The sequence below is a fragment of the Castor canadensis genome, chromosome 4 (assembly GCF_047511655.1).
Source record: "Castor canadensis chromosome 4, mCasCan1.hap1v2, whole genome shotgun sequence".
NCBI lineage: Eukaryota > Metazoa > Chordata > Mammalia > Rodentia > Castoridae > Castor > Castor canadensis.
The window spans coordinates 40155120-40167011 of NC_133389.1; the positions used below are offsets into that span (position 1 = coordinate 40155120).

An 11892-nucleotide genomic window follows, 5' to 3' on the forward strand; every position below is an offset into this window, starting at 1 on the left:
TTGCAAATGTTTTGAGTGAAGATCACTGCGTAGACTTAAATTTTAAATCTTGAATTAAGGATCTAAACTCCTATTTTCTTTTGCATATTTTGGTAGATATTGCTTCTTACTCTTCGGCTAACATTTCTCTAATTCTCTTTATCAGCAATTTTTAAATTTTTTAATCTCTAGGCCTCTATTCATGATCATTAGTAATAAATATTCACATAGAGAGTATTTCAAATTTCAAATAGAGAAATGAAGATGCAAAGTCTCTCTACTAAAGTCAGACAAAATTATTAATGGGGTAAAAATTAACAGGCTAATATTAAAACCCAATGTTAATAGCTAGTCTTTAAGATTTAAAAACAAACCCCCAGAATGTGGAAAGCAAAAAATTTACACAGGTTTCAGATTCCAAGAACAACCCCTAAAGGAGCAGTAAGCCTAACAATGTATTGTTAAATATCTCTTTCTATGGGGATGGGCCACCAACCCCTCAGGAAAATGTGAGTCAAGTGCAGCGTGGCTTGATATTGTAGGGCATGGAACACAATGATTGTTTTACCCATCCTGCTTGGCTCACTTGCATCAGATTGCCCAACAAAGTACATTCAAAAGGTGTCAAGATGACTCTTTCAAGCCCCACCCAAAGTCCTGTCCCAGGCTGGGCAAATTACCATGAAAAGTATCATCAGAGACACTCAGATAAATGGTTTTGGACATTCTTCACCAAAGAGGTGATCCTGACTCAGATTTACAACTTGGTCACTACTGGTGTCCATGGTGATGGGCAAGTACAGCAGCAGACTCCAACAGGAGAAAAAAGGCCACACATTCTTAAAAATAATTATACTCCTGTTAGTCTTCAGTCTGTGTGGCTTATTGTGAGAGTTGTTGGTAAGCAGTACCAGGAGCCTCGGGTTCTTTTCAAATAACACAAACAATAGCCCTGTCGGACAGATGTTTCTTGTTTCTGGGTGCAACTTGATTCCAAAGCTCTGACCAGTCTCTCACCACTTCAAAACAGGCTAAGTGCTGAGCCTTCCTCCCGCCCTCACATTGTCTGTCCCCAAGGTCACAGAACATTCTTTCCACAGTGAAAAGACAAAACTCCCTATAGCACAGTTGTTGCTTAAGTTTAATGTCAGTTTAGAAACATTGACGTAGGAATATCTGTACTTTGATTGTCTAGAATTTTCAAACAAACACCTGAGGAAAACATTCTCAGAGTGGTTCCCTTTGAATGTAGGGCTGAATGAAATGTGTCACAGATGAAAGGACATGGAGGGGGGAGGGCACAGTCACACATCACACCTTGACATTTTACAGATCTGAAATATCTTCATTTTTTTTTAATCATGAAAAAGTGACCTATATTATGATTCAAGACAAAAACCTCAGATCTGTCACAGGTAGAAATTGTTTCCAGGCATCTACTAGTGTTTCTAACATCTACTAGTGTTCTTTACCTTTTCTAGACAACCAATATCTCTACATCACTCCCCTAAACACCCAGCCTTCATACTGAAGCAACTTCATACCAAGCAACCTTCATACCAAGTCTAAAGTACAGTTCCTCCCAGAGGTACTGGTACTTAACAGGGATTAAAATTTTGCAGAAGGGATAAAGTTCTAGCAGAGGACTTTCAGAGAGGTGGTCCCCCCCACCAAGCATATTTTCCATAGTAAAGATAGCAATAAAAGAGAACCCTTTTAACCGACTGCATACTAATGGAGAGTACCCTACCCAAGTACTCTATTTTCCAGTACACAGGATGATTCTGACTTGCAATTAATCTATAAAATAGTCTTGTTGGAAAATGAGTAAATAATTTCTCAACTGAACTCTTATCCTGTCAAGCACTGTGCTAGAACCTGGGAATTTGGAGAGGAGTAGAGTCCTTCACACCCTTCAACAATTCATAAAAAACAAATCAACATGTGCCACCTAACTTACCATGTTGTGATGAGTGACAAGTGCCAGTGGGCAGAGGCAACGGTTAGGGGCTGAAAAAAGATTCACTGACCCTAGCCTTTCAAATGTCAGGGCCTAATAATAGGCCCCCTGGGAATTTTTACTAGGGAACAGATTCTAATTGAGAATGCCTGGGGAGCCTGAGCTAGTGCCACTGGTAAGTGGACCACGCTTGTTGAGTAGTAAGGACCCAGAGGAATTAACACCAGAGATAAGACCCAGCCCAAGCTTGAATTACCCAGGGAAAGACACCCCAGGTTAGCAAAGGAACACTGCTAGAAACATGCTGGATATAAGGAATGTCAAAAATGCTAAGGAAACGTTTTACACAAGACAGTGTTGAATAAGAATGCAAACAAGAAAAGCTCTAGAAAAAATGTAGTTTTTGTAACAGTTGCACGGGGATGGTAAGATTAGGAATGCTGCTCCTCACATCCCTCCCTTACCTTTTTCAGACTCCTGCTAATGAATTTATGTTTATTTGTTAAAACAATAAAGATAAATGAATTTTTCCTGTGTGTGGCGGTGGGGAAAATTCTGTCTGGTAGGTTTTTTTTTTTTTAAATAAAATGATCAATTTGAGGTTGTATAATTGGATAAGACACAAAGCCTCTTAATGATAAAGCACATAAGCACATCAAATGTGTTATGATGGCTACCTAAAAATGTGGCTTTGAAGAGATATTTCATTCTATTTTCTAAATTCATTTTCTTGCTCTTTTTTTGTCTTCTTGTTCTTGCTAATGTGAAATGAACACTAAGAAGTAATATTTTCTAAAGAGTTGTATGGTTCCCTGAGTATGTCACTGTTTACCAGTCAAGGGAAGAATTTTAAGTTTCTGGGGTACAGAAACAAGAGCCTGTGGTTGACTTGGACCTACAGCCATGAGCTACACTCCTAAAAAATACTTTTTCGTTTGTTTTTGCAGTGCTGGGATTCAACCCAAAGCCTCACCCATGTTAGGCAAGTGCTTTGCCACTGAGCTACATCTCCAATCCTGCCTTGTGGTTCTATTCCGTGTGCACAGACAGGACTGTTAAGATGAACATCACCTTTCTTCTATATTAGGCATGTTGCAGAAACCCGCATCCTACAATATTTAGCCAACTGCCAGCCCTAAGTGAAGCAGATCACTAACCAAGTCTGTGACCATGACCATGTCATTTACATTCTACTCATGAAGGCCAACACACCTTATCTAGTTTGATCCTGACAAGAGTCCTAAAAACAATGACTCCATTGCCTCTGATAGGTGAGAAAACAGTTTGAGGGATGTTGGTGAAAGATACAAAGTAACACCTCCAAAATCACCCAGTTGGCTATGAAACCAGTTTGAAAATCTAGGTCATTGACAGCTTTCCTCCAATTCTTTTGTTTACTATACAATACTATAACTTCTAAAAAAGACAGACAGGCAAGCAGGCAGGCTTGAGGTTTTTGAACTCAGAAAGAATGATCTAGGAAGCCTCTTTATTACTTTTTAAAACTTAGAATTTCACAGGAGTAGTTTGGAATTTGCCAGTGGCTCAAACTCGATAATCTTTGCCTAGTTTTAGAGTTACCCAGGGGTATAAATACATGAATGTGTGGCCTTGGCATATAAATATTTCTATGTAAGTTGCCATATATTAAATGATGCACATAGAAGAGATTTGCTGGTGATCTGAGGTGCAGAAAGTGTGATCCACCCGACTTAGAGGTTATTAATCAAAGATATCCAGAATATTTATAATAGGTTGTCAAGTTAGTCCCTGAGTCTTTTTTCAAAATTGCATTTTTCACATAGGCATTTCATAAAATATTAGAAATGGCCATTTAGGATTTTCATATGAATAAAATAGAAATACAACGTTGCATATCTTGAAGTTTAATCAAAAGAAACTAAAAATAATTTCTTTTGAGAGACCATTTGTTAGGGATAGAACTGATAGTAAGGATAGAACAAGGCAGTAAAATATCAATTTAACTTGTGAAAGTGAATCCTGGAGTGGGCTCCACTCCAGACTTAACTACCAGAATCTTAACTATAACAAAAGACTCACAAGTGATATATGCAAATTAAAGTCTGAGAAGAGGGCTAGAGAGTGAACCCAGGTCCTTACACATGCTAGGTAAGCACTCTACCACTGAGCTATGCCCCCAATCTGATCAAATTCTGCATTTTAAGGCATCCTAGAGGATGCTGATGTTACTACTTAGACCACACTTGGGTAGCAAGGTACCATTGGATTCACCTGGACTTGCCATCTGATTTGAAATACACTACTTGTATGGTTGGTGGATTCACATTGCTAGCCCACTTAAACTAACAATTTATCTGTGGAAGCTTTTAGGCTACTAAAAGGTCTATGAAAGAACAGGAAGTACTTCAAAATATCTTATAAAATGAAAAGACTGCTAATGTTTTCGCTCTGGTTTTATTTTTATTTTCCCTCTTAATTAAGCAAACTGTGCAGAAAACCTCAGCTTTAAACTTCAATGGCTTCATGTTTTTTCTTCAGAAAGTGAAGGCAGCTCAGACATTTTCACTTATTATCCCAGAAATATAACCCCAAATCAAATATCTTATTAGTCAGGAAAGCTAGCCATTTTGAGATTTATTATGTGATAAAAGTAGAGTTGCTAAATTCAGTGAAAATGAAACTAAAACAAAAAAGTGAGACAGGATACCCAATTGAATTTGAATTTTAAATAATATTTTTAGTGTAAGTACATACCATGTACAATATATGGAGCACATTTACACTAAAAACAAAACAAAACAAAACATTGTTCATCTGAAATTGAGATTCAAGCAATTATCCTCCATTTTATCTGGCAACCCGAGATAACCCCCACCCTCAATTCTAATTTACTTTGCAGTGCTGGAAGGGTAAATGCTGGGGCAGAGAATTAACAGACACCTTGACACTGCTGTATAAACACTGCACTGCACAGGGAATGTTCTTTATTTGCCCATGCTACATAGAACACTTGGTTATTTATTGCTGCTTTTGGTTTGCAGCAGCTGCTTTTAGGGGATTTAGCCCATAGACCAAACTTTTAAAAACTTGGTGACAGAAGGCAAGCTGGGGGTGAACCAACAGAGAGCCTTGTTTACATCAACAGCTCTTTTCAGGGAAAACTTAGGTAGAGCAAGGCAGGGAGCTCTTTTTTCCAGCATTCTTTCTTCTACTTTATGGAGGACTGCAGAAACTCACTGGGAAAATGGAGACAGTGGTTTCTTGGTTATAATCATGAAATATTTTTCTTCTTAATATCACATGATGGCAAATGATTAGATTTAAGGCAATCTTTGAAAGAAGGAAGTGGAAGGTGGCTGTAGGTACTCGCCTCTTGCTTACCTGTTGTTGATATGCCAGTTTTTACAGGGTAATCTGGTGTCCTTTAGTGTCCCTATCTATGTCACCCAGTAAATTGTTTGAGATACTTCAGCAAAACTAAAGAGACTGCTTCATTTTCTAGCTTTCTTTTCTTGGTGATTTTCCTTTCTCCTACCTACTCTAATAGTCACTCCTGCCATACTGTTTATAAGAAGTCAGGACTGAGGCAAGCAATGAACAATGATGGAGTCCTACTCTAATAAAAATATAGTAAATCCAATTATTTCATAATTTTAGGGACTAATTTGGAGAGAACTGCTAGTGGCACATGCCTGGCGTGTGCTATAATAAACAACATGTACTTAGTAAACATGTGAGATCTAGATTATGAGGGAGGAGAGTTAATTTCACATGGGCTGGACCCAGTCAGCACCATTCATTCTCTTCCTTCTCCCTCAATTATTCCATAAGGAGCACTCGTGGATTAAGTTGTCTTGGGAGTCCATGATTTACACGCCATTATTATCAATAATTGTAGGATGGGGCTAAATAATTTAAGACTTTTAGTTTTGTTTTTCTTTTTAGAAATGATTTAGCTGTTGTCAAATACCTCAAAATTTATAATAATAATGTGTTATTTCACTTAGTAAAGAAAGAACCTCTCTGTTCTTTTAGTCTCTAAATGGCAAGTGGACTGATTCTGGAAGAGTTGATGAGGACCCCCAGATCACCCTTAAAGTTGCTCTCTTAGTCTAAGTGAAACTCATTTGCAAACTCCCCCTCTGTGATAGTTAACAAGTACTCAAAAGAGGAAGTTCTCTTAACTGAAGGAAATTTTATGACAGGCAATACTTGCAATAAAAATGAGACAAGTTCCCATCAACATAGTTATTCTTTCAAATATTCTTTCTAGAATCTTAATTAATAGTAGCATTATGATGTTGGGGATTGAACTCAGGGCTTCTTGCATGCTAGTCAAGTACTCTACCACTGAGCGCATCCCTAGCCCTTTAAATATTTCAAATGGCTGCAGGTGAATTATATTAGGGAGTCTTTGTTTCTCCAGCAGGTGAACGGTGCAAAGAGAGCGGCCCATGACTGGAATGTGCTTTGAGGGAGACATTCAAGCATAAAGCAGAGGACTCCTTAGTGAAGATGTGCAGGGTATTTAAGCTTCACTGGGTGGTGGAAATAACCTCTAAGGGCCCCTACGACAAGAAAGTTTATGCTTCTGTGACTTGGGGAAAGATTTAAATAACTTACTACTTTGATAAGAAGCTAAAGATGGCTTGGATTGTTTGGGGTTGGTATAGTAGGAAGGTTAATTATTTAAGGATAAAGTCAGGGAGAGTATGACAGATGTGGGCTTTCTCTCTTTTTTTTTTTAACGAGGTGGGATGGGGGAGATAATTAGAAGTGATTTTGTCCAGCCAAAGCCACTAGTCAAGACAAGACTACAGCAAACCTAAAAGACACTGGAAAAGCAGTTAGCCACCCACTGTTCTAGCCATACCAGGGCCATGTTTGGCAGCTCTCTTAGCTTTCTGGATTTATTTGTGCTACTTGGCATCTTGGAATATCATCCACCCAACTATGTTTAGTTCCAGATATGTTAATAAGACCAAAAGTTTCTATAAATTTCAGGTAATGAGCATGGTAGTTCTCATCTATTCTCAAAAATACCAGAGCTTCTAAATTTGAAGTGATGCTCCTTTGGGCTACCTATGAATATTATGGAGCTAGGTCCATACTATCCTCCGGTAAGCAATTTCTGACTAATATGCATTAATCCTAATAGTCCTGCTGTTCTACACTATATTTAAGCCTTTCAATATCTTACATCTCCCCCAAAAGGAGTCAAAATTTCAGAAGCGCACCCCAGGCCCCTTTGTAGGCTACACAGAAGTGAGAATGGATACATGCACATCATTTTGACATTTGGAAGTTCTTACTAACATTTATTAAAGGTGGATCTGCCAAAAAACATATCCAACTTTCCAATTTTCAATATCTGGCTATTGAAATATACATGTTTTATCTTTTGTTTTTCCAGTGTTGGGATTAAACCCAGAATCTTGCATATACCGGCCAAGCATTTTATCACTGAGCTGTAATATCCACAACCCCACATGCACTGTTTTAAATACCAGCAGTGGACAGATGACAATAAAAGTTTATTAATCTATTCTGAAATGACTCGTAAATTAATGAATTCCTTAAGGGAGTCACATAGATATTGACTTTTTCTAAAATAATGAATAGAAAGTAAATTTTTGTGAGACGGATCTTTGATTCATGAGAGTATGGTTAAATGTCACAATTTTTAATTTTGTTCAAAATGCTTTGTGCAAAAATATAAGTGAACAAATTAGTGATCATTTTGTTGTACTTTAGAATTATAACCAGACTTGGGTTCCTACATATCCCAAATGTCTGTCTTAGAAATAAAACAGATTGTACTTACGAGACTTTGTTTTTCCAATGTTCTCCCCACCTTGTGATAATCTTCAGTACAAACAAGCAGCACTTATGACACAAATGGTCTTGTGTGCTATATTACTGGGCCTGCAGTCATAAAGACTAAGGAGCTAATAGAATCCCAAGTAGGGTTTCATAGGTGCTCTAAGACAGGTTCAAATGAAGTTCAAATGCTGATAATACTGAGTGCTTTCTATAGGCCAGACACTGTTCATCCCCTTAAAGAAACTAAGGATGGAAAACAGAATTTGGGCAATGGTAGAGAAAGCGAAGTGACATAAAGTCATGAAGAGAGGAAGAGCTACAGAAACTGAAAGTAACAGCAACAAAAATAGGAAGAACACATTAATTTACTAAACTTTGCATCTTAAGCAAGTTATCTTAGAGTCATCCTTTGGGTATAGCTTTTTTTTAAACCAACAAACCTGTGATAAAAACAAAATTTCATATGAAATGTTAGGTGTAACCATTTCTATTTAAATATATCCCTTAATTCATCCCTGAATGTAAAATAAAAACAGTATTTGACTTTTTTGTATTCAAATCATGTGCATTGCAATTCCTTCACTCTACTTCACAAAACTGAAATATCCCAAACCAGTTTACATTTTCCCTGCAGTTGTTTTTTTTTATGTCTTCCACCAAGAAAATTACAAGATGTCTAATTGGCTTGAGTTTTCCTTCTAACAGCAGTGTTCATTATATGAAGCAGGTAGAATGGGGTGTTGGAAAAGGGAGCGGCTCTACAAGCAAACAGATCCTGATCAGATATGAAAATGTGCTTTCAAAGGCGTGGAGTCTGTGCCTGTCAATACACTACTTGCTGTAATAACTTCCTATTTACTGGGCTGGCTTTGGAATACAGCAGGCTGACTCACCAGGCTGCTCCAAGTTTGTTTCTGCTGGGTTTCCCTGCAGCCTGCTACACATGAGTCAGCACAGGGATGAAAGTTTCTACGTCTCCCTTAACAACAGTGCAGAAACCAGACATTGATGGCGAACTTAGATCTTTCCAACAACCAGATTTTAGGCAGAGAAGGGAAAAATGATGTAGGTGTTACTGCCATCCAGGCTGCCAGATGACAGTCCTGTGCCCCAGGGTGTTAGTCACCTGCACCCCAGTTTCAGTGCCCTTTCCCTCACCCACTCAAGTCCTTAACCTGGCATCTTATCTTGCACCACCTGTTACTGCTAGCCACTGAACTCTCCCTTTTCAACAGTGGTTCCCAAACTGCCCTACCAATGGAATCACCTACTGATTTTTGGGTTTTTTCTGTTTAAATAGTGATGCCTAGTTCTCAACCCCATATCCACACAAACAATATGATTTAAATGGTTTGGGATATGATATAGACATCAGGTGTTTCATATTTTCCCAGGTGATTCTAATATGAAGCAAAGTTGAAACATCCCTTTTCCCACGCATGGAAAACTCACCAATTAAATTTACCTCAGGACCAGTTAGTAAACTCCTAAACCTCCTTAGAGATGTACTGACACTCAGTCCCACCTGATGTCTTAGTTTGGCAGAAAACAATGACAGCAAAGCTAGGTGAGGGCCATTCCCGCCTTTGCTTGCTAACATTTTGGTCAAATTTAGTGCCCAAGAGAAGTATATTAAATGCTTCTATTCTGATTACCTTTTGATCTCTGTTCTGTTTCATCCTACAGTGTCTTGCTCGGCAAAGTTGCAATCCAGGGGTGCTCTTAGATTAGACGTGCTGCTCCAACCTCAATTAAGACCAGACTACAGAGGCTTTACCTAGGCTGGGGCTGAACCTCCGCCTAGCAGCGCGGCCTCAAGGCAGATACTATGCTAATTAAGAAAGTTCTTCCGACTTCTTGTGCGCAGGCGGGCGCAGGTTTGAACACTTAACCCTTGATTTTTACGTCATCTGTGCTACAGTGCCTTTAGTGACTTCCTCTTGCCTAGAGAGTCTGGATCACATTTTTCTTTTTCTCTCCCTCCCTCCACCCCCTTTTTGTTTGGAAAAAGATTGGACAAGAGCAATGGAGGAAGACCCGCAATTGGAGGGGTAAGGGAGAGGGCAGCAGTGTTGGCTGGTGGCAAGGTGAAGGGAAGAATAATGTTCGGAATATTAATTACTTCACGCGCTACTGGACTAGCAAGGACTAGCAGAGGGGACCTGGAGGTTAAGACAAAGGCTTCTCCTGATCAAATGGCTGCAACGTCCCTTCCTCCGAGGTTTCAGCTCTGTCCTCGGCACCGAAAGGGCAAAGTGATTCAAAGGGTGGCCAAACCCACTAGCCCTTTTGGGGGGTCTAAAAGTCTGCATTACCTAGCGCTCCAGGTTCAGAGGGGGAGGGTCTTTCTGTGCCCACTCCTCCTTCTGGGCTTTGTGGGACTTCTGGCTTGGGTTCAGCCCTTGTAAGGGTAGATCAAAGAAGAATTTCCTACCAAAGCAGAGTGGGGAGTCACTGATCAGCTTTCGCCCTGTGCTCACGATGCTCACAGTAGAGAACCACTTGGGCGCAGAATATTAACCCGCTCCCTTTCCCACCCACTGGGCTCCTGAGTCCCGGACGCCAGTACCAAGAGGCTGCATCCGCGACTCGGGTCAGCCGGAGGGGAGCATACCGGACGGCTGTAAAGGCGGGGTTCAGGGGATGCTTTCCAGCCGCCCGGCGCCAGCGTGCTGCACTTCCTGGTGTTCCCCAAAGTGCGCAGCTTCTGCCAGCGTCGCTCTCAGCCCCGGGGCTCAACTCTCCAGCTTCGGGGGCCGGGGGCACCGAGGGCGCGCATCTCCAAGACCCCTCCTTCACCGATTCCAACTCCCCTGCTCTAGACCGTCCCAGCCTTCACCCCTCAGCCAGTCCACTTTGCTTCTGCCAGCGTGGCAGCCCCGACTCCCTCCCCTTTCTCGGGGTGCGCGGCGCCCGGACACCAACAGAGACCCGGCGCCTAGGAGCGCGGCGGGATGCACACCCAGTGTATGTGTGGAGTGGGGTCTGTGGTGCCGATGCCTGCATAACTTCTTGCTGGGCTCAGGGATCCCCAGTTCTGCTGGCTCCGCGACCCATAGTCTGCAGACCCTGGTGGCGAGAGGAGGCGCGGTCAACGCGGGGCCAGGGAGGGGCTGAGCCAGGGCAAAGGGTGTTGGGGTGCGCTGGGGCGGTACCGCTTTAAATGCACTTGACTCACCTGCTCCGGCGCGGTTGCCTCCTTCCTGTGCTGACAGCTGGGGGCTTTGTTTTCTCCACCCACTGGGCCAGCAGCGCTCCGCCCCCGCAGTCGCACGTGACTCGCCGTCTGCCACCACCGTGCCTCCGCCAGTCCTCTCCTGAGAGCCCGGCCAGCGCCGCCCCTTCCCGGGGGTGCAGGTGGAGACCCCAGCGGGTCCGAAGTGACTCTCAGGGGGATGCCAGTTCGGACCCACGGGAGCAGGCTGAACTGGTGACAGTGAAGAAAGTGCCAGCCAGTGACATGAACTGGGCTGATTGGGCCTCACTGAGAGGGAAGAAGCAGGGGCGGCTTGCAGAAGGGACTTACCAAGGCGACGGCACACCCTGAATGAAGTACCTGACCATCTACAGAAGTGCCCCAGTTTTTACACCTTCTGACGGATAATGAGGGGCAAACTGGTTTTTATCATGAGCGTTACTAATTAAAGCACTTCTGAGTAGCAGCTTAGATTTAATAACGATTTAATAACGGTATGTTTTATTGAGAGTTCAAATCCGCTTGTTGATGCTGTTGATACTTGGATTCCAAGCTGGAGAAATCAACTCCAGAAGATTATTGATGTGGGCACGTGTCCATTTGGAACAGCACATATTTTTAATGAATTGAGAAAATGTTCTGGCTTCAAGACCCAGCTCAGTATCTGCTGCTGTTGGATGTGGTCCGACCCTTGCAGATCACAAGAATCTCCAGTATTTAAAACCACAAGAACTTGTTTTCTGAATAACTTTTTAACCTTTCTTTGGAGAGCACCATGTTTACCTCCTCCCTCCCCCCATTGCTACTCTGGGGAAAGATTGCATCCATCCTCTCCCCTTATGTTCATTAAAGGGGAGTCTTTCATAGTGGAGTGATTTAGCAGGTGGTGCTTTCCAAACTTTCACGTGCAGCGTGATCCCTGGGGATCTTGTTAAAACCAAATTCTTATTTG

The 11892-nt window shown here is 41.6% G+C and overlaps 1 protein-coding gene across 2 annotated transcripts in view; it reads right to left on the minus strand.

Moving 5' to 3' along the window:
• The window catches only part of Mapre2 (microtubule associated protein RP/EB family member 2), a 152750-nt gene extending 141734 nt beyond the window's left edge, over positions 1-11016 (minus strand). The window contains exon 1 of one of the 2 annotated variants that reach the window (XM_020177514.2): positions 10923-11016. Coding sequence is in view for 1 of the 2 variants with exons in the window: in XM_074070011.1 (XP_073926112.1) it covers positions 9400-9423 (24 nt within the window). In the remaining variant the exon portion in view is untranslated. Of the gene's footprint in view, positions 1-9399; positions 9554-10922 lie in introns of those variants that run through there. The other variant, XM_074070011.1, reaches the window with a different exon arrangement.
• Between the last annotated feature and the right edge of the window lie 876 nt (positions 11017-11892).